General features: G+C 41.4%; 2 protein-coding genes across 2 annotated transcripts; one reads left to right on the plus strand and one right to left on the minus strand.

The window, feature by feature from the left end:
• The first annotated feature begins 3640 nt into the window (after positions 1-3640).
• mrps35 (mitochondrial ribosomal protein S35) lies at positions 3641-16476 on the plus strand. The gene is made up of 8 exons (XM_050073648.1): positions 3641-3812; positions 5766-5812; positions 6032-6199; positions 8730-8790; positions 8917-9056; positions 11921-12030; positions 12135-12204; positions 15933-16476. The coding sequence occupies exons 1-8, from the start codon at positions 3680-3682 to the stop codon at positions 16200-16202; spliced, it is 999 nt and encodes a 332-aa protein (XP_049929605.1). The 5' UTR covers positions 3641-3679; the 3' UTR covers positions 16203-16476.
• A 132-nt stretch (positions 16477-16608) lies between these two features.
• LOC126408210 (MANSC domain-containing protein 4-like) lies at positions 16609-23153 on the minus strand. Its single transcript, XM_050073647.1, has 3 exons — positions 22934-23153; positions 22726-22860; positions 16609-19617 (listed from the first exon to the last, which is right to left on the minus strand). The coding sequence occupies exons 1-3, from the start codon at positions 23151-23153 to the stop codon at positions 18767-18769; spliced, it is 1206 nt and encodes a 401-aa protein (XP_049929604.1). The 3' UTR covers positions 16609-18766.
• Between the last annotated feature and the right edge of the window lie 3515 nt (positions 23154-26668).

Below are 26668 nucleotides of genomic sequence, written 5' to 3' on the forward strand. Positions count from 1 at the left end.
TCAAGTAATTATTTGGATGACTACTTTTTACTTTTACTTGAGTAATATTGTTCTAAAGTATCAGTACTCTTACTTGAGTGCAATATTTGGCTACTCTACCCACCTCTGATTATTTGTGATAGCTTAGCCACAGCTGCCACCATATGGATCCAGAGAGTGTTTTTCTTTGTCAGATTTCTGCATCACTCATTTGAATTCCAAATTAATCAAATTTTTATTCAATCAAATAACTGTGTAGTCTAAAAACTGTCATGAAACAGAGAAAAATGCCCATCATGAGTCCCCAAGGTGCAAACTGATGCTTTAAAATTGCTTGTACTGTCCATCTGACAGTCCTAAATATTCTATCAATCTTTTATTTTATGCAGTCTGTGCCCTAAATTTAAAGAAATTCAATTTACAATAATGTAAAACAAAAACAAACAGCCCGAAGCAGCAATAAATAATAAAATGCTTGATAAATAACTTCAAGGTCATCGCTTGTGGGGTTTTCTTTTAAGCAAACATGATGTGTTTACATTCAGCGTTTCTCACCATAACGCCTATACATCGTGGCAAATGTTTGTTTGGTGAATTAATTACCATAAAACTGTTAATTATGTTATTAATTATGTCGAGTTGTGACCTTGAAGGTGCTTGCCTTGGCCTTCCAGACTATAAAAGCTCCCTCCTGTTTTCATCTGCTCTCTCCCTTCCTGCAGCAGACATCCACCTGGCATCGTTGCTTTTGGTTTGCACCGTCAAAACCTCCACAGCACACCTGACACACGCCCATGCATGGCTTTCAGTACTGACTTTGCTGACCTACACACTCCATTGGTTATTTAAGTTCATTTTAGTTTAGTTTAATAAATTGTGCTTGTTTTGTGTGGACTTCCTACTTGTCACATTCACTGAGACAGTTTGTGACTAGTAAATTAAAAACCAGCACTAGTTAAAACATTAGTATATGAAGTTAATTTGTTAACGTAGGTTTGGGAACAGGGCCACGCCTCAACCACACCTCTGATTACCTGCTAACTTATACCTGGTCAACCCATCCTGGTCTGCTTGTCTCCGATTTCTTGACCCACGCTCCCTTTCCCTTCCCTTCATCCATCATCCTCCCTACCTCATCCCTACCTACATTCCCTCATTCTCTCTTCCCTTCTCCCCTCATCTCTTCTCATTCAGTCTGGTGCATACCTCTCCCATATCACATATAGGTACATCCTGGGGGGCCTGTAATCAGCTCGGGTGGAAGGTCTTCCTCTGCCCGATCTCCAGCACATCCTCCAAGATCAACCTAACAGAAGACATCCCTCTTACAACGAACACCTCCTGGATTACAATTAAACATTTAAACAACATATTGTTGTGGCATGGTCTCTGATAGTGAAATACCCAATGTGGATTTCTCACTGCTGATATATATATATATAACCTATAACCTTTAGGCCCTGTCCAGCATCACTTTGGCATAGTTTGCAGTGATGGGCAAAGCAGTTCTTTAGATGTTACTGAATCACTAGAATCAGTTCATTCAAAAGATTCGTTCACCGAATCGTTCAGAGCTTGGTGGGAGGAGCCCTGACTGTGTACTGTGTAGTCCGACTCACTGAACTGATACACAGCTGAACGATTCATGATTCAGTTCACTTCACGGCTTCCGGGAGTGCTGAGTCTCATTACTGGGCAGCCTAACATTTTAAGTTTGTTTATCTGGAAACGAAGTCTGTTAAAACAATGGGAAGGTGTGTGATTGTGTTCATGTGCCTTGACTCCTGGCTACATTAGCCGTTAGCTTGGAGTAAACGATCCCTATGAAAGTGTATCGCTGAGAAGAAATGATTTGAATCACTCAGGGATCGGGGGTAAATTGTTCACGGAGTGATTCGTTCTCTGAGGGATTCTTTCTCCGAGTGATTCGTTCTCCAAGTGATTCGTTCACAGAGTGATTCGTCACACAGTAGGCAGTTCCTCCCTGCACCCTGGCTGCCTCGTGACTCGCAAGTGATTCATCGTTCGCACGGAGCTCAACTGAACTCAAAAATAAACGAATCAGTTCCGGAAGTGATTCAGTTCAGTACGTTCACTCAACAGATTCATTCTTTTGAATGATTCATTCGTGAACGACACAATAGTATCTAATAGTCTAATAGTTTAGATTATCAGCCGTACAACATGGGCAGCTGCCCAGACCTCCAGTTGCCCTAAAAGCCTCAGATTTACTGAGTGTTATATACTTTAGATATTCACAAATGTATAAAGTATTGTATCAAACAAGGTGGGTCATACATTATCATGTGACCTTATGGCCCTATCTTGTAGAGGGGCCCTGTGTCAAAATCTAGGCTTATCTGTGGGCCCTGTGCTGCATTATCATCAATAAAGTTGTGTTTAATCAAATTAACATGCAGTCATTAGCTGTGTTTCCATCCAAGAGTGATTCGAATCATCGAACCGAAAACAAAACAAGTCTCGCATTCTTCTTCTACGTTTTCTGGCGGTTGGCAACCAGCTTGTAAATGCATTACCGCCTTCCCGACCCGGAATGTGGATATCACCATGGAGAGAGGTGCGCTACGTCAGACTTAATTCGAACATAACTGTTTCCAGCCCCCGTTTTGCGAATCAGTATTTTTTCGAATCAACCAAAACCCGGCTAAAGCGAGCGTATTTTAGTTTGTGCGAATCAGGGGATTTTAATTCGAATTTTGGCGTTTCCATCATAATTTTCCGATGCGATACTTCTAGATGCGCATCTAAACAGGGTAATGGAAACATGGCTATTGATACTTAAAACACCATGAGCTAGGCCACAGAAGAAATTTAAGGGGTATGGCAACCATTTTTGTCCCTGGACACCCTAACAAGTTTACCCGGCCATGCACTTGAGCATTGTTTCCTCAGTGAAGTTAATATAACTGGATAAACACCATGAAATAAACTTGGTTTTTCACTAAAAGAGCAAAAAACGTTGTCTTAGAAAGTACTACAGAAAGTAAACAACACCAATAAGTCATATCCCCATCTGTTAAAGTGCACAAGCTGGGCAACAACAATAACATAAGACAAACTTCTTTGCAAACTTACCCCACATGCAGCTTTATACATCCATGACATGCAGCCTCTTCCGTCAAAGTCATTTTAACTATAAATACTGTTCCTGCCACCACCTCCAATGTAAGTCAACTCTGTATGCTCATCAACTTCCAGTTAACCTAATATTTTAAGTGCCTGAAGTGTTTTTAACCTGCGTCCAAACGAACACACCTTTCCTAGGCCTCACTTCAAACGTTAGTGTGGGTGTGTTGTCCTGGAGCGTGGCCTCGGGGCTAATTTTACGACTTTCTACCTCAGAAACATAATTTAACGGGTGTATTTGAACGCCCCATGTGTTTCAAAAAGCAGCAGCTGGCGGAGAGGCAGCCGCTGGTCGCACGTGCACATTGGTCGCGCGCGTACATTCAACGCACCAGTGTAAATACAAACGAAGGGAGGTTTTTGCCGTTAATTTTAACCATAATAATTCTCCTAGCTTCTTTATTAAAGTGTTACAGTCCGGATAATGTCCCATCATACATCACGAGCCGTGTTTCCACCTTCGTCCACCTGTAGGAGGCACTGAACACTCAGTTAAACCTTTCGCAAATCTCGCTGTTTGTCCCTCGGTGCTTCCCGTAGTCATTGAGAAAACATGGCTTCACACATATGCAAGACGTTTCTGTCCCTAGGTCGAATAAATGTTTATGGTCGTGGACTTCAGAAATCAGTGAGCAGAGCCACATACACGACGGATGTGTCTGTAAATTCTAATGCCAGAAATAAAGGTGAGTGTTTGTGTCGCTGCTAAAATAGTTCATGCTAATTCGAGCCGCAGGCGAAGACAACTGCTTGAAATGCAGCTACCAAGGCCAAGATAATGGGTCTTCTGTCCTTTTGACAGTGCTGTAGTTTAGCGCTTAGGGTGTCTGAACTTCTAAACTGAACGGAGAGAAGCTATTAACACGGATAAACCGATTTTTAACCGTACTAGCCTAATTTGTCCTGGGTGTGGAGAGTATCAGGGTCTTTGTGGGGGCTGGGTCATATTTTATGGGATCATGGTGTCACTGCCCTGATGCTGTTTTACCCTTTTCTGTCATACTCTATCTGCAGTAGAATAAGACAAGAAAATAGATAATTGAAAATGAGATGGTGCATAAACCCACAAGGACAGATGTGTAGTCTAGAGAGTTGGTTCTCAACTAGGGGTCCGGGGACCTCCAGGGGTCCTCAAAGGAGTCCCAGAGGATCCCCAGAAAAATAGGGAATTGTTTATTTTCAATTTTTTTTTTTAATACTTTATTAATCCCTGAGGGGAAATTCAATTTTTCACTCTGTTGTCAATTACACACAGGTACGAACACACACATGCACAACCTGGACCTATACATGCACTAAGTGGAGAGATGTCAGAGTGGGCTGCCCATGACAGGCGCTCCGAGCAGTTGGGGGTTCGGTGCCTTGCTCAGGGGCACCTTGGCAGTGCCCAGGAGGTGAACTGGCACCTCTCCAGCTACCAGTCCACGCTCCATATTTTTGGTCCGGACGGCGACAACCCAACCCAAGTCCCTATGGACTGAGCTACTGCCGCCCCAAATTTTCACAATAGATGTGAGCTCCGTGTGAATAAGAGTCACAAGAGTGAGTGTTCTGATCAGGTCTCACTTCCTCCACAGTTATGGCTGCAAATTTTATCCAGATTTTACAGAGCACTCCTGTTGAAATTTTACCTGCACCCTGTGATTTTATTGTGGAAAATTTTAACAGTAAATTGAAGTCACTTTTAACCAAAACCACAAAAACAAACCCTACACCCCTGTGGAGAAATGATAACATCAAAAAGTTGAAAAGAAAGTGCAGGAGTGCAGAGAGGAGGTGGAGAAAAACCAAACTGACAGTTTATTATGAACTATTACGCGATCAGCTCAAGTCCTACAATAAAACAGTCAAACAGGCAAGAATATCCCACTTTTCAAAACTCATTTCCGATCATAAATACAACCCCAAATTCCTTTTCTCCACCTTCGATCTTTTAACCAACACCAGTTTTAATAAACCATCCAAGATGTCAACAGATGCCCTCTGCGAGGACTTTGCAGACCACTTCAGAAGTAAAATGGATGATATCAGGTCCAGTCTTTTATCCCAACAGAATGTAATTTTTAACACACCTGGATCGTTGCTTTTACCTGAGGAAACACTGGAGAGTTTTGCCCTGGTTGATGCAAGAACACTTGGTCGAGTTTTCTCCCAGGTAAACTCAACAACCTGCCTTTTAGATCCGATTCCCACACCATTTTTACAAACATTTTATGGATTCTTTGAGGACCACACCATTTTTACAAACATTTTATGGATTCTTTGAGGAACAGATTTTAAATATAGTAAATTACTGTCTTCAGACGGGTGTCTTCCCCGCTGCCTTCAAAACGGCAGTGATGAAGCCCCTTCTGAAGAAGAGTAATTTAGATCCCAACATTTTTAATAATTACCGACCTTTAAGATTTTAGAAAAACTGGTTTTTAACCAAGTAAATGATTTTTTAAATAGAAACAGTATTTTAGAGAAATATCAATCTATACATTATTGATTCCAAAAATTGTACTTGAGAGATGGGATTTGTGTGGTGGGTGGTTAAAGTTCTATCTGCAGATAACATTGTTAGCAGCATGAAATGAAATGCTGTTATATAGATTTAACATATAGGAATTACAGAAGTTTATGCATGTGTGTTTCAGACTTTCCTGATAGACTCAATAGAGGACTCAGAAAACCCAGGAGAACTGTAAGTGTGCAGCTTTTATGTCTGTTTTATGAGGCTGAATATAACAAGATGCTCATATTTCAAATGAGACGATATCTCCAGTACCAAACCTGATGACATTTCTTTTTGAATAGAGAAGTAATGATGATTTTGATACACATTTTGAAAGCCGCTTGCAATAAACAGTTTTGGATTTTCTCAGTTTCCTTCTGAAAAAGCTGTGTTTGTGTTTTGTGTCAGTCAGAGGAGCCCAGGACAGAAAAGATGGCGGTGGACCAGGACTGGACTGCAGTTTATCCAGCAGCGGCCCCCTTCAGACCGAACGCCGTCCCCCTGCCTGTGAGGATGGGCTACCCTGTGAAGGGAGGCATTCCTCCAGAGAAGAACGGCAACTTGGAGCTGATCAAGGTCAGACCTTGTTACTGACATGGAGCCACAGCATGAGAATACAGTTTAACTCAACGGGGTGCTTCCAGTTTTATCTCCTCAGACATCAATAGTGGATAGACAAAAAAATGAAAAGCATTAATTTTTTATATGGATCAAAAGGTTGTAATCCTCTACAGATAAAATGTGAGCACATACAGTTGACTGGGCTGTATCTGTGTGCATCCAGTCTGTATATCTCAGCTCCCAGTGTTTGTTATGAGATGAGTTAATTGTAGCAGGCTGGAGCTCTGGCAGTACTGATGGAGCACTTTTCGCTCTGCCTCTGTGCCCGGATTACTGAGCTGCTGTGTCCAGACACCAGCTGCTCCATCTGGACTCGAGCCACTTGCAGATCCACTACTTTCACCCCGCCACAGCTGGAACTCTGCCGCTCAGCCTAACGATATTGATTTCATTATCTCGCTCTGCCACGAGGGGCTAAACTGCTGCTATGCGTCTCTTGATGCTTGGAGATTTTTCATCATAATTCATAGATACTGGGCTGTGTGGTAGGGAAAAATTCAGTGATTATGTATTGGGACTTTTTGGGATGTAGATATTAAAGGAGCAGTGTGTAAGATTTAGGGGGATTTAGTGGCCTAAAGTCAGCGATGATTCCAGATTGCAACCAGCGGAAACATCTCCTGGTTAGTGCTCATTGTTCAGGAGGTTTAAACCAGGAGCTGTATTACCCACAGAGGTCTCTTCCTCTCCAAAACAAACAGACGAGTTGTTTTAAAACAGTAAAAACACTGAATAAAGCAGTTTCACGTTAAAGAATCTGTGTTTTTCTGACACTACTCATCATGAAGGGGCTGCTAACTATGGTGGCCAACACAAAAATGCAAATGGCCCTATCTAGAGCCAGTGTTTGGTTTGTCTATGCTAGGCTACTTGAAAATAGGGCTGGGCGTTTGTGTGTGAGGTGGATCATAGAGCGTCACCGTTCTTCTTGGTAGTTGTAGTCTATTTGGTGACATTGAGACAGCGCCTGGATACAGGCAACAGATGTGTTTAAAAAATGAAGCAACAACACAGATGTTTCATATACAAGAGACGTATATAACGTGGACAAAGTGTCTCTTGCTCCTTGCCTTCCTCAGCCTCTCTGTTGATGCTCTGTGCATAAATAAGATTAAAGAGGCAACAGATAGGATTCTGGGTTTTTTAGCTTGACACCACCTAGCGTCAGTGGTTTTGCGTCGCACTGTCGCAACGACCAAATTGAGCGTGGGGATCAGAGATAATCAATAAAATGTAGGCTGTAAAGCCACCAGTATACCTCTATGTATATGTAGAATGAGAAGGTGTGTGGACACTCTACTAAATAAATGAGTAAAGAGACCGAGCAACAATTATCAGATTGATCTGAAGAAAAAACAAACAGTAATGCAAATAATTATAGCAGAATGCACAGTACCAGTACAAACAGCTCACAGTAAATTATACCATTATGTACAGTATCAGTACAAACAACAGAAGACAGTTTTTCACTTGTCTCCAAACTTTGTCCGTCTGCCATTGTGCTCCTGACTCAACTATCTCATGCCCAACTCCTCATAAGGACCAGCTCCAGTCCCTGATTGGCTGACTGACCAGTTTTGCAATACATGACGCGTTTCCTGCCGTAAAGCAGATTTTTTTTCTGCGAAATTTGGGCACCGGTGGTAGAAGCTTATTGCACAGCCACTAAGTAACCTATGTAAATGCTGATAGTCTGATTTTACTGTGGCCACTACCCTGTGCAACCCACATTATTTTCATAATGATATATTTAGGAAAAGATGCTATCTGTTGCCTCTTTAACAGCCTAAATAAATAAAATATTTAAATCATTTTCCAGCGCTAGATTCATTTGAAACGCCATGGAAAACGACTTTTTAACTCCCCCCACAAACATTTTTGATTCTTTCAAACTACGCTGAATTCAGGCCTACTTGATACTTTTATACTCATGTTATAGTTTTGTGTCCTGCAAACCTTTAAACCTCTGCAGCTCCAGTGCTGTGTGTAAAAACGTCAATGTACAGCCCTGATATCTATTTTATATAATTTTTCATTGACACGTTGTGCAGCTGTTTATTTTCAAACAGGAGAATAAAATCCCTGTCTTTGCATTTTATTATGATCACAGTCTGTTTTTATAATAGTGCTTGTGGCATCTCAAATGTGGCTTTGACTTGACATGTCGCCCATTTTATAGAAAATATTGATATATATCGTGCAGCAGCAGTCAGCCTGTAAATACCGAGATATGAAGTTTTTGTCCATATGGCCCAGCCCTACTTGGAAACGTGTTGGTTCAACACGGCGATCTCTGTGGATTAAGACTCATTCTAAGATAACAAAAACACAGTTCTTATTTTCAGGTGATTGTAGATTAAAGAAAATGTACTTATTATATTCCACTTCTGCCAATATTTCCCCCTAAATTCTACACACTGAAGCTTTAAGACTGCAGGACATCTTTGTTACACAGTTGTAATTATAGTCTCATAATCTCTTTCAGATACCCAATTTTCTGCATTTGACACCGGCAGCCATCAAGAAACACTGTGAAGCTCTGAAACGTAATTTCTTTGTTTAATTGTAAAGATAAAAAGCTATATTTTTGCGGAGCAGCAACATATTATCAACTTTAATACAAATATAAAAGCCTATTCAGTGTATGTAAAACTGTCTTTCTCCGTTTTCAGCATTCTGCACAGAGTGGCCCTCCGCCTTGGACACTGACGCCAAATGTGACGAGCACTTCCCCATCAAAGTAGAAAGCACAGACTACGTGTCTGTCGGCCCGTCCATCAGAAACCCTTCAGCTCGGGTCGTTAATCTCAAAGTGAGTCTCCCGGCTGTTCTGATGTTTTACACTTTATAGTTTTTATAAAAAAGGTTTTGACACTTTTACCTGATGACCTTTACTTTAACCGTTTCATTGATGTATAGAAAGTCGTATGTGGAGAAACCTGACATGTAAAATGAGATTAGAGATTTGCAGGGATGCATAATCACCAGCTGACATCATGTCCCTGTGACTTATCCAGAGAGACGTTCATTGTCCAGTGACCTCAAACCTAAGAAATGATGCCATCAAGTCTACAGAAAGATTACAGCCCCATATAGTTATTTTACATTTAGGCATCAGCTCTGTTGTTTTGTGTACGTTTAAGTTCTTCAAAAACGTATTTTATTTTTGTTTTGTTTTGTGTTTTTTCCATCTTCATACTTTACAGAAAACAGTAACAAAACATTGCAGCAGTGACATATTTATTGGGACATTTTGATATTCCTCTTAATCCCCTTGACCACTAATCCAGCCATGTGCAATCCTCCCCACAGACCAGAACCATACATGTAAACATATAAAAACACATGACGACCTGTCCACGAAAAAGATTTACATTTAAATACAATATAAAACCGACAAGTTAAACTTTAATATAGAACAACAGAACAGATTCAGCTAATTAAAATTCAAACATTTTCCACATGGGTCATTGAAATTCAAACATTTTCCACATGGGTCATAACCAAAAACAAATCATTTGCATAATGTACCTAATATTTTCAAGTTTTAACAATCACATTACTTCTGTTTGAAGGTGTTGGCCTCATTGTTTTGCAGTTACAGGGTGTCTACAGGTCCCTAAAAAGTCCTGAAATGCCTTAGGTTTCCTTAATACAAGGCCTTTAAAAAGTCTTAAATTCAGATTCAGTGGGTCTTAAAGGGATAGTGCACCCAAAAATGAAAATTCAGCCATTATCTACTCACCCATATGCCGAGGGAGGCTCGGGTGAAGTTTTAGAGTCCTCACTTACGGAGACCCAAGGGGAGAGTGGATAGCAGCACAACTCCACCTAATGCAGGCTGACGGCGCCCCAGATTCAAACATCCAAAAACACATGATTGAAACCACAAAATACCTCCATACTGCTCGTCCGTAGTGATCCAAGCGTCCTGAAGCCCTGACATAAAAAGTTGTTTGGAAAAATGTCATTTGAACTCTGTTTTTAGCCTCATTGTAGCCTGCAGCTCTAACTAACTGTGCACTGCACTCACATGTGTGCGCTTGTGCGAGACCGTGAGACATCGGCACCGCGTTCATTTGTGTTCACGTGCTTTCGCTGGTGTGCGCGCGGTGCACAGAGAGACAGTTAGAGCTACAGGCTACAGTGAGGCTAAAAACAGAGTTCAAAGCTACAGGCTACAGTGAGGCTAAAAACAGAGTTCAAATTACGTTTTTCCAAACAACTTTTTATGTCTGGGCTTCAGGACACTTGGATCACTATGGACGAGCAGTATGGAGATATTTTGTGGTTTCAATTATGTGTTTTTGGACGTTTGAATCTGGGGCGCAGTCAGCCTGCAATAAATAGCATTTATGACAGCGATGAGATTTTGTTTTCTTTTTACATTAAACTTAAACTCACTCAATCGTTGTCATTTTTCCTTACTGTCCATTTTGAACTGGCATCGGTGTGTTTACTTGGAAAGAGCACTTACACATGTGTCATACAGACAGAGATAGGTAGATATGTAGGTAGGTAAAATGTGCATTTCCATTGCAGGTTCAGTCTTAAATATATAAGGTGGTATTAAAAAGGTCTTAAAGAGTCTTAAATTTACCTTGGTTGTATCTGTAGACACCCTTAGTTAACAAGTTAATATTAAAAGGCAGAACACAAGGTTTTTTCGTGGATGAAAAGTCCCTCATCCAGTTTCACTATGCCAAATAAAGCTGTTTTTATCCTGCTCTGTTTTATTCTTCGCTGCTTATATCCACATGTGAACAATGAAGCTGTCCAGCTCAGTAAAACCAAAAGAAAGTTTGCTCCATTCCATGAGGCTACATAATAATATGTCGTATACGCTCCAAAACATGTCGCATGAAATCCTGCCTTACATCACTTTAAACTGCCTTTGACAAATTTGTAATTTCCCCAGGCGGAAATGTGTCATTTTTACCATTAATCACCAGCCATCTGCTCCACTGACACTTTGCCTTAGATTATATCAGCACGGTGGGAATTATTCAGACATTAATCCAGGTGGATTAGGCCGAAAAATAGATTAGAAGGCAAATCTCACACAGTTTCAGTCTAAACAATTCATTCAATCTTTGAATGACGAACTTGTGTAGCAGGGTTGCCTTCGGTTGTTTCAGTGAGGGAAGAAAATCCTGAAACAAAATCTGTGGCAGGGTTTGATCCAGACCAATCACACGGCTCCACAGTCAACAAACTTAACCACAGGGACTGTGCACCAGGTTTTGTTCACTTAATACATGTTCACATTTACTTTGTATTACCTCTGCATGCATTTTTGTTGCATTTTACAAATGATATAAGTCAGACGAGCTATAAAAAACAATGTAATCAAGGAATAATCTCCGTTTTCCATCTATCCATTGTGCAGGGAGCTTAGTGGTTATTCTAAGCGTGAGCATAAATTATCTGATTTCATTTGTAAAAAGGTATTTGAATCAATACAGTCAAAGGTCTGTATAGGTTAAAACATTGTTCTCAGTTTGTGGTTTTATTTTATCTAACAAGAGGAGATTCATGCAGGAGTGCAGCATGTGGTGAAATCACATCTGCCCTGATCTTATTGTCAAAGTAATTCTCTCAACATTGCAAAGCTTTCAGTGGAAAAACTACTACGGTTTCTCTAGTGGTGATCTGATTGTGTCATTGCCCTCGCAGGTAAAGCTGTCCACTCTTAATCTGGACGACCACGCTCGCAAGAAAATGCTCAAGCTTGTTGGGGAGAGATACTGCAAAGACACCGACATACTCACCATCACAACTGATAGGTGAACACACCTTTCTAGAGGGTTCAGTATACGTGATATAAAAGTGAGGAAATTAAACAAATGCCCTGAATTTTTTTTTTTTTATCTTGTCCTCCCTCCATCAGCTGCCCATTGAGACAGCAGAATTATGACTATGCCATGTACCTGCTGACTGTCCTTTACCATGAGTCATGGGTGAGTTGATTTTTTTTCCTGTTCTTTTTTCTCTTATCTGCTGTGTCCACTGAAACGAATTTGGTATTGACTGAAGACGACATTGAGCAGGCAGACACATCAGCCTCAGTAACTACAAAGAGGAAAATACTGCCCAGAACAACATCAGCTTGTTTCAACCATGCCATTCAAAGATCTGTCCTCAGCCCGTACCTTACTCCTAAAAAACTCTTCCAGGTCTTAGCTGAGACACTTTTGCCCTCCCTCTGTTCACTCTTGTCACAGGTCCCCTGAGACTGTGGTCTCTTTCTCAGTCTCTCTTTTTGTTTACTGACCTTATCTTTTCTTTGAACAAGTATCCATTCATTTAACCTCTCTAACTCCGCCAGGACGCTGACGTCCTCGCTCACCCCCTCCTCTGTTAAATGGTATCTCCCAGGCGCACTATGTAATCAAACCATGTGTTGTTTGGTATTGCCGGATTCAGGAAGCTCTCCACTTTTCAAAAATAACATTGTTTTTCTTTTATTTATTATGTATTTCGCACCAGAGCAGCCTAAACACACAAAGTCCAAAATCACGATGAGTGGTGACAAGTCATGTTATGCCGTTTTTTGACGGGAAAAGTTAAAGGATTACTCGTGATCTTATGCGGAGCTGTTAGCAGGCACGTAGCTGTTTTATAAAGGTAAGAGTCTCACTCCTACCACCATTTTTGGCTGAGATATACCGTCTAGAAAGTGGGATCATAACTTTCACGTTTCATATGGCTTTATTTGGTGATATTTTATGGTGTTTCTGTGTCATAAACAACATCAGCTATCATAATCACACCTGATTACAATGTTTGAAGCTGGCTGAGTGTTGTTTGATCACTGATAGTACAGACAGTGACCGACTTGTCATTTGGAGCTCCGCCTGGATCTTTTCATGGAAAAAACACTGTAGAATGGTCACACTTTGAGCAATCTTCTTCAAATTTGAAACAAATGTTCATTGATAGTGTGCCTACAGCCCCACAGTGTCATTTACCTGCTCAGATGAAGCCACAGACAGTTATTCATCCTGAAACACATTTTTTATTTTATTTTCGGCAAAATCTTCAATTTTTTTCTGACTTCAGAGGCCCATTACTCTGTCGCTGTATCACCTAGAGTGTGTCTGACATTTTCACAAGAAACTTCAGGGAGTTTTCTTTCTGGCAAGACCTCATGCATGCATGTAGTCAGAGCGCTTAAGAAGCTACAGTCATTTTAATTTGGGTATGTCATTTTAGCCGTTTATGCTACAAAATGGGGGTGGAGTACAAGATTAAAGGCTGGTTGCTCTCTGGCATCACTTGTACCTGCTGTCACTTCAGTGTGTTTACCCTTTTGAGAATTGATCTGATTCACTTGCAGTATACATGAGTTTCACAGTGCCTGCTTTAACTGCAGGACACTCTCTTGATGTATTTCTGTGGTATATCCAACCTCCTTCAAATACCCAGGACCAAGTGCCACACCTGGGGTGACAGGGCGTTGCCCATTCACTACCACACCACATAAAAAAAATGCCCCCACATAGTCAGCTTTCAAATAGGCCCTCAAAACCCACCTCTTCAGAACTACTAACCCTGGCTATACCCCTCAGTTTCCCCAGTTGACTCTACTCAATTTTAGTCTTTTATTTTATCGTCTTTAATAAAGAATAAAGAAGTTTTTTTTAAATCCTACTTAATGTAAAGCATCTTTGTGGACTCCAAAAAGTGCTATGTAAGTGTAACGTATTTACATTATTATTGTTGTTATGATTAATCAGCGTAAAGCTACTGTTAGCAAAGTTATTACGGATGTAAAATTAAATTTTAATAGCACTTTTCACAGACATTATACAACATACTTAAACTAAACATGTAAGTTTTATGAAAGAAGTCAAAACCATGCATTTATAACAGTGGTATAATTAGCAGGGAGACTACTTTTGTGCCCACAGGTTCTAGTATTTTTAGATTTATATTTATTAATGTATTTATTACCAATTGCACATTTTTAAGCTTATAGCCTCTGTTTTTATTTTTTAATAAAACATTTGTCCCTTATTTTTTGTGTGTATCTGTTAATTTGGGTGCAAACAATTTCTCTTGCAGGGGTGATCAAAATTTGGATTGAATTTAATGGTTTAAGCCTTAAATTTACCAGTTGGTGTTGAGCTGAAGTTCCACTGGAAAGGCATTAAACATGCACAATGGTGTGCAATAAGATTAAGTGTTTAGATATTTATTCCTCCATCTGTGTCGTTGGTGACGCATATCTACCTATGGCTGGCGACATGGCTCAGTAGCTTTTACCAGGGGAATTCTTGTCCATCTTGCTCTGCGATCTGAGCGACTGAGCCCATTAGGGAGGTATCAGACTTGAATGGGCAGAGGGATGGCAAACAGCAGCATTGTCCAGTTGACATTTCTCCACAGATTGGGGGGAAACAGGCTCCCCTATCAGGTGTTGACCCTGATACTCTTAATTCACATTAAGCCAGTCAAGCCACATCAGAGAAGTCTGCCACCGGGTCATTAGCCCAGGCACTGTTCGCATGAATTTGCAGCCAGCCACATGAAAAGAAAATGACACCCCTTATTGTGCAACCTTCACCTTCAGGAGCTTTTCCCGTCATGGCTTAGTCACATTAAAAAAAAATCTCTCCGCTGGGAAAGGTGTCTGAGCCAGGAAGCAGAACACTGTCCGCTGCCCTTTTGGACACACAATGGAAGGCACAGTGCTTGTCCAGCAGGCTTGTGGAAGCTGTGAGAGTGGCGTAGCGTTCAGGTTGTAACGCTAGCCCACAAAGAGGCCGATTGTTAACAGCCACTGAGGTGATTTTATCTCCCCACTCAGAGACACGGACCTTCCCTGTTAATTCCAGTTTGTGCTAATCCAGGCCAGCGCTGGGGCTGACTGCTCAAGGCTCACCTCTAGAGGCAGTATATCCATTTGTGCCTTCATGCCCAGCACCTGTCGTTTCCCCTAACAGAAAGTCTAAATGTTATTTGGCAGGTGCATAAACTTGATCAGAAAAACAGGTGGCCATTTTGTCTCTTGGCAAGTTATTGTGATCAAATCACTCAGTGATGGACACAAGGACCAACACGGTGTCACTATCAACACTTAAAATGAATTCTGCATATTGTATAAACCTACAAGAACATCTGGAAGACGGTTAACATTTGCCAGTAACACATAACGTGAGGATAATCTGCAGATCCTTCGTTGTTGCAGCGAGTCAAACTGCAGACAGTGTTCTGATCTAAAGCTAATACTACTGTTTGGTAGGCGTTTGTTATTTCAAAGGAAGCCACTGATCTATTCCTAACTATCTAGTGCTCCTCCGCACTCACTTGGGCCTGGCCTTGTTTCAGACGGGATGTTATGCGGATCAGATATGTATAGCGGTAATGATGGTCATTAACCTCAAACACCTGGAGAGCAGCAGAGCCGAGTCTCCGTCGCTGCCCTGCTTTAAGCCGCCGCACAATGGGCCGTATTGTTCTCAGGGGGAATGTGATGACAGCTAGACAGGCAGCGGACGGAGCGCTACATATGGAGAAATACTATCTCTGTGAGAGGAGCATCAAAGAAGGGGTGAGGGGGGACCAAGGACCCCCATATTTTGCATCTGTAGGGCAACAAACATTGACCAACAGCCGACCGTTGGCTTGGTGTGTCCGTACCCTTAAAAGGTAACTACTGTGTTCTGTTTTTCTCATTCTCCAGAAAACAGAGGCCTGGGAGGCTGACAAGACTGTTGCAGACATGGAGGAGTACAGCTGGGAGGACAGCCCATCCCAAAAGAACATCTTGAATATGCTAGTACGCATGAAAGTGGCCGGGGAAGGAGAGGGCGAGGAGGTGCGAGAGCAGCTGCTGGGAAGACAAGAGGTTCAGGAGTATAAGGACTGTGTCATGAGGTTGAAGAATGAAGGAGAGAGCGAGAGCACCATGCTGCAGTACAAAGAAGCTGTCAAGAAAGTACTCAACTTGTAATGCAACTTAATGTACAAATGTATTTACATGAAGACGACGACCAAGAGCAGCAGGGACCTCTAACAGGGTCCATAAAAGCATCTTTAAATACGTGTGGCCTCATTTTGGACTCCATCTACGTTCCAGTAACACGAGATTTCTGTAGATTACTGTTCAATATACATGAGGATATTACAGCCTCAAGGGTCTCAACTAATGTATTTATTTTCCAAAACATAAAGAGGTGTATGATGCAGTCTTTAATACAAAAATAAAAGTATGCTGTTAAATGTTCTGTCTTTGAAGTTGTGTGAAGTTCGTGTGCATGACGGTGAAAGCTTTTATATAATGAAAGCCCCATTCAGTCAGCTTCAGCTCCCATCCCACTATCGTCACTGTCAGGTCGAGGAGTGGCGCCCCCAGTGAAAGGATGCTTTCAGCAGCAAGTCGATGAAACGTACCTCACCCTTCTTACGGAGTTTTGGTCTGTGGTCCGTGCACTTTTAGGTCAGAGGAAACCCAATGCACTGAGGAGACGTGCTGGACTGATGGAGGGTTAAACACTGAAGGCCACAGGGCAAAAACCCAGTCCATCATCGCACAATCTGTTGTTGTTGACAATCTGAGCAACCGTTCAACTGTAGCAATCTTTTTCTCTTGGAAGCACCCATCAAGTCCCACTTAAGACCTGCGTAGACAGCTGGCCAAAGTCCTTGAGGTTTGGCATCTACGTAAATTTAAACTCATTGCATGTCAAAATGTAGGTCAGCCACATGGACATCATCTCGTCTTTCTTGGGGGAAATCGCTGCGGTAAAATGCATTTGGCCGAGTTCAGCTCTTCTTTTGAAAGTCACTGCGTCACAAGTGAAATCATGGCAACTACATATTCAGTAATCTCAAAGCCACAAAATACCTTTGCCTGTTCATTTAAAAGGGACAGTTCACCCCCAAATCAAAAATACATATTCTTCCTCTCACCTGTAGTGCTATTTGTCAGTCTAGATTTTTTTGGTGTGAGTTGCCAAGTGTGGGAGATATCGGCCGTACAGATTTCTGCCTTCTCTCAAATACGATGGGACTAGATGGCACTCAAGCTTGTTTCGGCGGATGTTGGGCCGTTTTCAGGCCAGCTGCGAGCGTTTAGACATGCAGAGCCGGATTGGTGCCCAATTTTCCGCCTCGTAGGGCAGACATATTAGCAGAACCTTTTTGGTTTAAAAAGAACGAGGTGCCCTTCCGCCACGGGAGGGGCTGTTGATGATGTCGTACATGCGACCCACTGGTGGTGGACTAACAGGAAACAGCTGATAGCAGGAATGAGCAGCTAGTAGGAAGAGGGAAAGGCAAACCTGAAAGACACTGTAAAGATGAGCAACTGGGGAGACAAGGAATTGCGCGCCCTCCTTGCCCTCGCAAACGAAGAGGCCATTAACCGGCAAATGACGGTGAAGGACAGGCCAACTTGAGAGAATCACCGAAGGACTGACCAGCCGCAGCTTCCCTCGGAGTACGTCACTGTTTACGTCACAGCCACAGCTACACGTTTTGTTACTTGCTCACGCCCCCCATTGCCCCGAAAAAGGCACATTCTGTATGAACAACAGTAGGCAGGCGGCATTTTGCTGCACTCCCCGATTTTGTTTTTATACTGCCAATGCTGAACGAAGACTGATTGGGCTTTCCTGCAAATTTGCACAATTCCTTTTTAAAAAGGGCTCATATCACCATGCAGAAGGGAGCATGCGTCTACTGCTCATCTAGCTAACGTTACAGCTCAACCAAGGGGAACACCATTAATATTTACATCGCGCGCTGACACGAGCACAAGCCTCTGGTCCATGAGTTGATGCACGCTTGGTTCTAAGTCAGTAGAAAGAAAAAAGTTGCTAAATGAAACTGCTCACAACAAGATCTGTGGATTATCTTGTGTAACCGGGTCATGATTTCTAGAAAGAGACATTACTGTTGAGTTTTTTAAAAGTAATTTTGTGGTCATGGAGAGCCGTCTACTTCCATTACATTCAAGAGAAGGTAGACATCTCTATGGCCGATATCTCCCACACCAAAACAATCAAGACTGGTAAACTGCACTACAGGTAAGAGGAAAAATATGTGTTTATGTTTTCGGGTGAACTGTCCCTTTAAACTCATTGTATATCAACATTTTGGTCAGCTAAATAGACATCATGTTGTCTTTCTTCAGATAAATTGCAGTGCCCAAATGCATGAGCCTAATTTGGCTCTTCTGTTGAGTCATTGCGTCACAAGTGAAACCAAAATCACGGTAACTACATGTTTGGTGATCTTATCTAAGCCACAAAATACCTTTGCTTGTTCATTTTCAATGTACAGAATTGTAACCTCAATGCAGCAGTTGACAATAACCACATTTTCATCTCTATTTCCTCAAAGTAAAGCCATAGCAGTGTCCTTGCTATTAAAATAATTCAGTATTATTTTACAAAAATATGACTAGAAATGTATGTCAGATGTCTGTCTTCATCCTGGATTCCCTCATTAAAAACTTTGCTGTAAACAAAAAAGAAAAGTCAGTTCCAGCCTCTTTTTTTCTTGACCCTACTTTCAGGTGTTTTCTCTGACCAGCACATATTTAATCAGACGCATGGAGCCTCTTTTCCCTCTCCACGATGTTCTGTATCGTCCCATCCTCTTCCTCTGACCCCTCCAGCTCACCACCAGCAGAATAGAGCAACAGCAGCTCAGCAGCACTGTGATACAAATGGCCACTGCAACCAGCAAAGTGTGAGCAGCTACGTGCCACCCAGGTCCCAAACTCCCAAGGGTGTCTTCCCCGCTGACACCCTGGCCTGCCTCACTGCCTGCAGTGTGGTTCCTCCCCAGGCTGCCCTTGGTGTCATTGGGATATTGCTGGCTGCTCTGTATGCTGCCTTTAAAGGCTGTTGAAATTGGAGGGCTGGTGGCCAGCTGAGAGGTGCTGGTGGTGTGATGATGGGTGGGAGATGTGGGGGGCTGTGCAGTTGTGGTAGAGAAGACAGGAGTCATCTGGGGATTGTAAGCACTGAGGGTGGCTGCTGCGGTGGATGAAGGAGGCGTAGTAAAGCTGGGTGCAAAAGAAATAGTGGAGGTGGTCAGGGCTGTTTCTGCTTCACTCCCTGAAGCTTGTGGAGTCTCTGGAGTGGAGGATAAGTTATCTGTAGTAGTGGGAACTGTTGAAGGCTGACTGGTGCTCTGCAGCATAGTGGTACTGGTGCCAGTAGTGGTTGTGGTGGTGGTGAGGGGTTTAACTGTGGGTGCTGAAGTCAGAGGCAGAGCAGCAGGTGGAGGTGGATGAATGAACTGGCGTTTGTCTGAGGGCAGCGGCTCTGAGGCGTTGCCTCTGCTGTAGTAGTGGGGCAACACACGTACGTTGGAGGTGAAGTATTTTCCAAACACCAACAGGTCAGGATCCACACCTGGGAGACAAAGACATGGCTGTCACGACTCATCTATAGGCTTTTCGTTGTGTTTTACACGTTTTGCTGACAAACAACATAATTGCTTAAAAATGTGTCTTATAGGGGCATCGGTGGCTTGGTAGTGGAGCGGGCGCCCCATGTGCAGGGCTGTTGCCGCAGCGGCCCAGGTTCGACTCCAGTCTGTGGCCCTTTGCTGCATGTTACTCCCCCTCTCTCTCCCCCCTTCACGCTTGTCTGTCCTATCAAATAAATGCTAAAAATGCCCCAAAAAATATCTTTAAAAAAAAAGTGTCTTATATTGTAAATAAATATATATATATATATATATATATATATATATATATATATATATATATTTGTATTATATGTTGTATTTGTTGCATGTTAAATGTGTTTTTTTATTGGCTGCTACCTCAGCCAGGTCTCTCTTGTGAAAGAGATTTTCAATCTCAGTTCCTGGTTAAATAAAGGTTAAATGAAATAAGAATAAAATAAAAGAATTAAATTACTTTATTAAAATACATTTTACAATCAGGCTTCAGGAAAAAGCATAGTACCATCACAGCTGCAATGAAGGTGGTAAATGACATTTATGTTGCACTTGACAAGAAACAACATTGTGCATCTCTTTTCATTGATTTGTCGAAAGCGTTTGACACAGTTGACCACGATATTTTAGACTCTTGCAATCAGGACTCTCGGAGCAAGCAGTTACTTGGTTCACCAACGATCTCAGTAATAGGACTCAGTGCATTAAATATGATGGCCTGCGTTCTGATATTGTTACTGTCCACAAGGGGGTGCCGCAGGGTTCTGTATTTGGTCCCCTCTTATTCATTATTTATATCAATGATTTGGGTATAAATGTGACAAATGCTAATTTGCATTTCTGAATTGTGTTGATGACACAGTTATTTACTGCTGTGGATCACCTCTTGTTCAGGCCATTGAATCCCTGCAGAAAGCCTTTGTTGCTGTCCAGCACGCATTACTTCAGCTGAAACTTGTTCTCAATGCAGACAAGACTAAGCTTATGCTATTCTCAAATTCTAGGAAGAGGCCACAAATTATCCCCTCAGTGTCCACTCTCGAGGGAAATGAAATAGAGGTGGTTCACGAGTATAAATACCTGGGTCTTTTGATTGATGTCTCCCTCACTTTCAAGCCGCATATAGAGAAACTAGTGAAGAAGCTGAGGATAAAACTGGGTTTTTACTTTTGAAATAAGCTATGTTTTTCTTTTAATGCAAAAAAGCGACTTGTTGCTGCTACCTTTTTACCAGTGTTGGATTATGGAGATCTTTTATATATGAATGCGTCTGCTAAATGTCTTCATATGGTTGACACTGTCTATCACGCTTCTCTGAGGTTCATTACTAATTGTAAACCATTGACACACCACTGTGAGTTATACTCTCGGGTTGGATGGGCTGCTCTGGCCACCCAAAGGCTCAGTCATTGGTACTTTTATATATATATATATATATATATATATAAGGCATTACTTGGTCTACTGCCTTCCTACATTTGTTCCTTAATTGCGCAGAGAAGTGCTGGTCCTTACTCCTTTCGTTCGCAAGACTACTTGTCGCTTTCTGTTCCATATGCCCGTACTGAATTGGGTAAAAAGGTTTTTGTCTACTCTGCGCCTTCAGCATGGAATATGTTGCAAAATGACTGGAAACTAACAGGGTTAATTTCTTTGAGCACCTTTAAATCCAAATGAAGAATACTTGAGGCCGACTCCGCTACATGTACTGGTTTTTCATAATCTGCTTGTAAATTCAATACTTTTTTCTTTTATTTGTTTGTGTTTTATCTGTGTAATTTGTAACTGTGTTTCGTACTTGCTGCTGCCTATCTTGGCCAGGTCTCCCTTGAAAAAGAGGTTGTTAATCTCAATGGGATCTTCCTGGTTAAATAAAGGTTAATAAATAAATAATAAATTTACAATTATTATTAGTAGTAGGTCTCACTGATACAAATAATACTTGTGTAAAAGTGCACTAGTTTTGGTATTATTCATTATTTTGTAATAATTATTTTATTTTTATCTATCTTTAAGTATTTTTGTCTTTTTTTTATTTTGGCTCATTTTTATTTTAATAATCACTCACTTTTTTCATTATTTTTCTCTTTTCTTTTGCTTCTGACTCTTGTGCTGCTGTAACATGTGGGATCAATCAATCAATCAACCATTGTTTATTCAGGAAAAACTAAGCTCTTTCACAGCAATGCCCTGAGTTCACATTCAATGGGGTAGCAGGGCACAAATATATAATAGTGATCACAATAAAGTCCATAAGAACTAATAAGTAGCAGCAATGTCTATCAAGTATTATAAACAGCAATGAAAAAAACAATCAGTAAAAAATGAAAAAGTTAAATAATAATAAGAGTCTGTTGTTAAGGACGCATTCAACTAACCAAAGCACAAACACTGTAAAACACCACTTAAAATGATCAACACATACCTGTCTAATTTAAAAACTCTTGTAACTTGTTGCATTTATTTAGTGCGAAAAAACTAAAAGCTTATTTACCAAGTTCAGTAGTGATCTGAGGGGTCTCAAGGGGTTAATTTATCTTAGTAGAAAAATGTACTTAATATATCAGAAGTAAAAGTAGCTGTTCCTATGAATGCTGGTTTATTATTACTGATGCTTTCGTGTGTAACCAGGATTATCATGTTGTAGCTCATCAAGGTGGTGATAATTTTAACTGCTAGAATTACAGTAACAACTGTTTTATGAGAGGATCACATGTTTGTTATGCATAAGTTTGAATTTGCACAGTAACTGGTGCTTTCAAATAAATGTAGTGGAGAAATATGTTCAATATTTCTCATAAAAGAAGTAAAAAAAGTGGCAGAAAATAGGAATACTCAAGCAAAAATAGTACAAAAAATGTACCTTAAGTACTCGAGTAAATGTGTAACTTACTTTTAATAACTCATAGGTGTGGTTGCAGTGTTGCATCATGTCTCTTGAGAACATGTACATTTTTCTGACAATGTACTTGGCCCTGGTTGTAGTCTATATGCATACAGGCAGAGTAAAATAGCCAAAGAGGAATGTTCAGTATTAAACCATGTACTTTACTTACCCTTTGTGACATTGTACAGAACAACGTTTCCTCTGTGGCTGAGAATGCAGCTCTCCAGTGTTGGGCAGTGCAGGTGGAAACAGTTGGCGTTTTCTTGAGTGGTATCGTAGTGAAATATGGCCAGATTACAGGAAACTGGGAGAGAAGTCACAGTGAATACCACATAGTTGAATATTTATAACTGATTAATTAAAGAAGCGGGACTCACAGTTCCTCGTGAGGCAACAGGTGCGGCTGCATTTCAGCGCCGTCTCCTCCTGGTAATACTTGAGAAGCTGAGCTCCTCTCCGCTGAGACTCCTCGATATCGATGAAAATCCCGGGAAAGCGTCGGATCCAGCAGTTCTTATAATACGAGGTCGGTGAGCACCTCGACTCAGTGTGGCACACCAGACTCAAAACCGTCAGCAAACCCCATGTGACATTCATCGCGCGTGATGGAAATCAGACCATGTTAAATTACAATCTGGGCAAAGCATCGACATATCTGTGGAGCTGATTGCTTGGAGGTGACAGGCATGAAGTGGAGCCAGTGGTCTGGTTTTACTGGTGCCAGTCTCTCTTCAGGTGTGTCACAGCTACGCACCTGGAGGAGGAGGAGACCGGTGTTGCGCGTAAAGCTCAGCCACGGCAACAGATCAGGCTGTCTCTCTGACAGAAAGGCACCAACTACTGTAGGATTTTTAATAATTAGTCAAATTTTATGACTATAACAAACAGCACACAAAATCTGCCTCATATTCATACAAATGTAGGACTATCATATGATTATACAGGGGTGGGACACAAAACAGTAACACCTTTAGTAGGCTATAATAAAGTCAAATATCTCTCAGAATATAATCTCCTTCTGAAGTTGATCATATCACACAATCGTCCTCAGCAGGTGGAAACTTTCCATTTTTATTTTATTCTGAGCACTTTAAAGAGATAGTGCACCCAAAAATGAAAATTCAGCCATTATCTACTCACCCATATGCCGAGGGAGGCTCAGGTGAAGTTTTAGAGTCCTCACATCCCTTATGGAGATCCAAGGGGGGAGGGGGTAGCAACACAACTCCACCTAATGCAGGCTGACGGCGCCCCAGATTCAAACGTCCAAAAACACATAATTGAAACCACAAAATATCTCCATACTGCTCGTCCGTAATGATCCAAGTGTCCTGAAGCCCCGACATAAGAAGTTGTTTGGAAAAACTTCATTTAAACAGAGAGCAGTTAGAGCTGCAGGCTACAATGAGGCTAAAAACAGAGTTCAAATGACGTTTTTCCAAACAACTTTTTATGTCGGGGCTTCAGGACACTTGGATCACTACAGACGAGCAGTATGGAGATATTTTGTGGTTTCAATTATGTGTTTTTGGCCCCCATTAGGTGGAGTTGTGTTGCTACCCCCTCTCCCATTGGATCTCCACAAGTGTGGTGAGGACTTTGAAACTTCACCAGAGCCTCCCTCGGCACATGGGTGAGTAGATATTGGCTGAATTTGCATTTTTGGGTGCACTATCACTTTAAGGACTTGTTTCCTTGTTGGCTTAACAACTGAGACTGGAAGTTCATTCTTGACTTGGAAAACATCAGTCGACAAAAAGACTAGCTCTTTAACATTTGTCATATTTTTCAAACACAATTTAATTGTATAAGGTCAGGAATGAACTTCCAGATATTTGACTTTATTATACCCTACTAAAGGTGTTACTGTTTTGTGTCCCACCCCCGTATACCCTCCCGAGACCTGAACTTTTGTTAAGTATGCATTTTTAAAACTTCCTAGCTATTTGCCTGTGGATATTCTCATTTATCCAGGTCATAGTTATCTCAAGGCAACTGAATCGAACGCAACTGGACTTAGTTTTGTCTTAGAAGACGTTTCACCTCTTATCCAAGAGGCTTCATCAGTTCATGCTTGTCTGACTAGGCTGGAACTAGTCTGACAAACTGGTGTGGAAAAACCCAGGTATTTAGCCTCTGAGGAGGTCTTCACAAGGCCAATGATGTCACTGGTTCGTTAGTGCTCCAATGGTGTGTCAATGACAGTCGTTGAAACTCCTGGATGAGTGGTGTAGGAGAAAGTACACTCCTTTGAAGACAGCAGTGTGCACATTTTTGACAGGGAAGACAGATGGTTTGAAAGAGGTGTAAAAGAAGCCATCTATGTGAAATTGGAAAAACCATCTCTCAATAGAGAAGGAGGTCTGCGACACCACCTATCCCCCACCCATAATGCTGTCCTTTCATCCTTGCCCAGGAGATGTAACAGCTTAACCTCTAAAAACAACGATCGTTCACAAATGGCCTCATGTGACTCTAACGACTCCATCGACCACCGTTGCAGCAGGAGTTTCAACGACCGTCGTTGACACATCATTGGAGCACTGACGAACCAGTGACATCATTGGCCTTGTGAAGACCTCCTCAGAGGTTAAATACCTGGGTGCTTCCACACCAGTTTGTCAGACTAGTTCCAGCCTAGTCAGACAAGCATGAACTGATGAAGCCTCTTGGATAAGAGGTGAAACGTCTTCTAAGACAAAACCAAGTCCTGTTGCGTTTGATTCAATTGCCTTGAGATTCCTAGCTATCTGGCATCAGTATGACCTTATAAGTATAAAAAACTAAATATTGTCAATGATAATTAAGTCCCAGTGTCTTCAAACGAGATAACAATAAAGTCCCAATGTCCCCAAATGAGATGATAATAAAGTCCTAATGTAAAAGGAGTACTTCCTAATTAACAGCTTCTTATCTTGTTACTCTTGCTAACATTGGTCAAATTGGTTGCCATGTCAAACTACAAACATTATCAATCATAAATAAACAAGATTAAACCATAAAATCTGATCGCATTTTGTCCACTTTTGTGTAGTGCTGTTGTGTTTTGTGCAGACTGACTTGGCAGAGATGGCTGCCATCTTGTTTGTACATGTATTAGTGTGCTGTGTTCTTGCTACCACCGGACGGCACAAAAAGTGTCCACGAACGAAGACAACAAGTCTAAGTGAAGTAGAATGACGTATAAGGTCATGTAAACCCAAAATGTGACGTCTTCATTCAATTTTATTTATAAAGCCCAATACAGTATATTCTATGCTTTACAGTACATGACATCCCTCTGTCCTCGGACCGTCACAGCGGATAAGGAAAAACTCCCCAAATCACTCACACTAACTAACTCACATACATCTGAAGGCAGGGGAGGGAGGAGGTGTGTAATGTTAACGTCCTCAATGACTTGTCTCTCTTCTTTCTGGAAAAAGAGTTTTGGTGTTTTGAAATTAAAATACAGGAAGATGTTCCTGTAATTCTGTCCACTCCTGTGTATGTGTGCATTTTGGGCATAACAAGGCAAGACCTCTAGACTGCTGACCGTCTGTAACATGTAGGACAAAGTCTCACTCTTTGATTAGGCCTGTGAATATTCCTGTCAATGGGTTTGGATGCAGGTATTACTGAACCACACAGTGACTCACTGTAAAGTAATTCTTGCTCAGGAACCAGGCTGTAACTCTTCTCTCTTTGAAAAAACAGACGATCTGTTTCCAGCGAGGTCAGACACCTGAGAGTGGATTGCCATAACTGGAGCAATCTGACTGAATTCTTTCAATTGGGATTATCAGAATAAGCCTTCAGCTCCTTGGTTTGGGATTTGTTACACCTGTTAGGCTGTTTGTCTCACCTTTTGTGAGCCTGTCTCTCCGTCACTGTGTGCCACGTTCTCGGTTTACACCTGGAAGTTGAAAGCACCTTTCTGAGTAAAGAGCTTATGGAGTGAAGAGTGTGTAGGATATGATTTACGGGTAAACTATTCTGTGGAAATAGATTCAAATAGAAATCATTCATACTCCAATGGACAGATATGCTTTTAATCAGATTCCATATTTTCGGTAGTTTGATTTTCTCTCATTTGTATGAACAAAAAATGTCTAAAAGATGACACATCCCAC

The sequence above is a fragment of the Epinephelus moara genome, chromosome 20, assembly GCF_006386435.1.
Source record: "Epinephelus moara isolate mb chromosome 20, YSFRI_EMoa_1.0, whole genome shotgun sequence".
In the NCBI taxonomy this organism is placed as follows: domain Eukaryota; kingdom Metazoa; phylum Chordata; class Actinopteri; order Perciformes; family Serranidae; genus Epinephelus; species Epinephelus moara.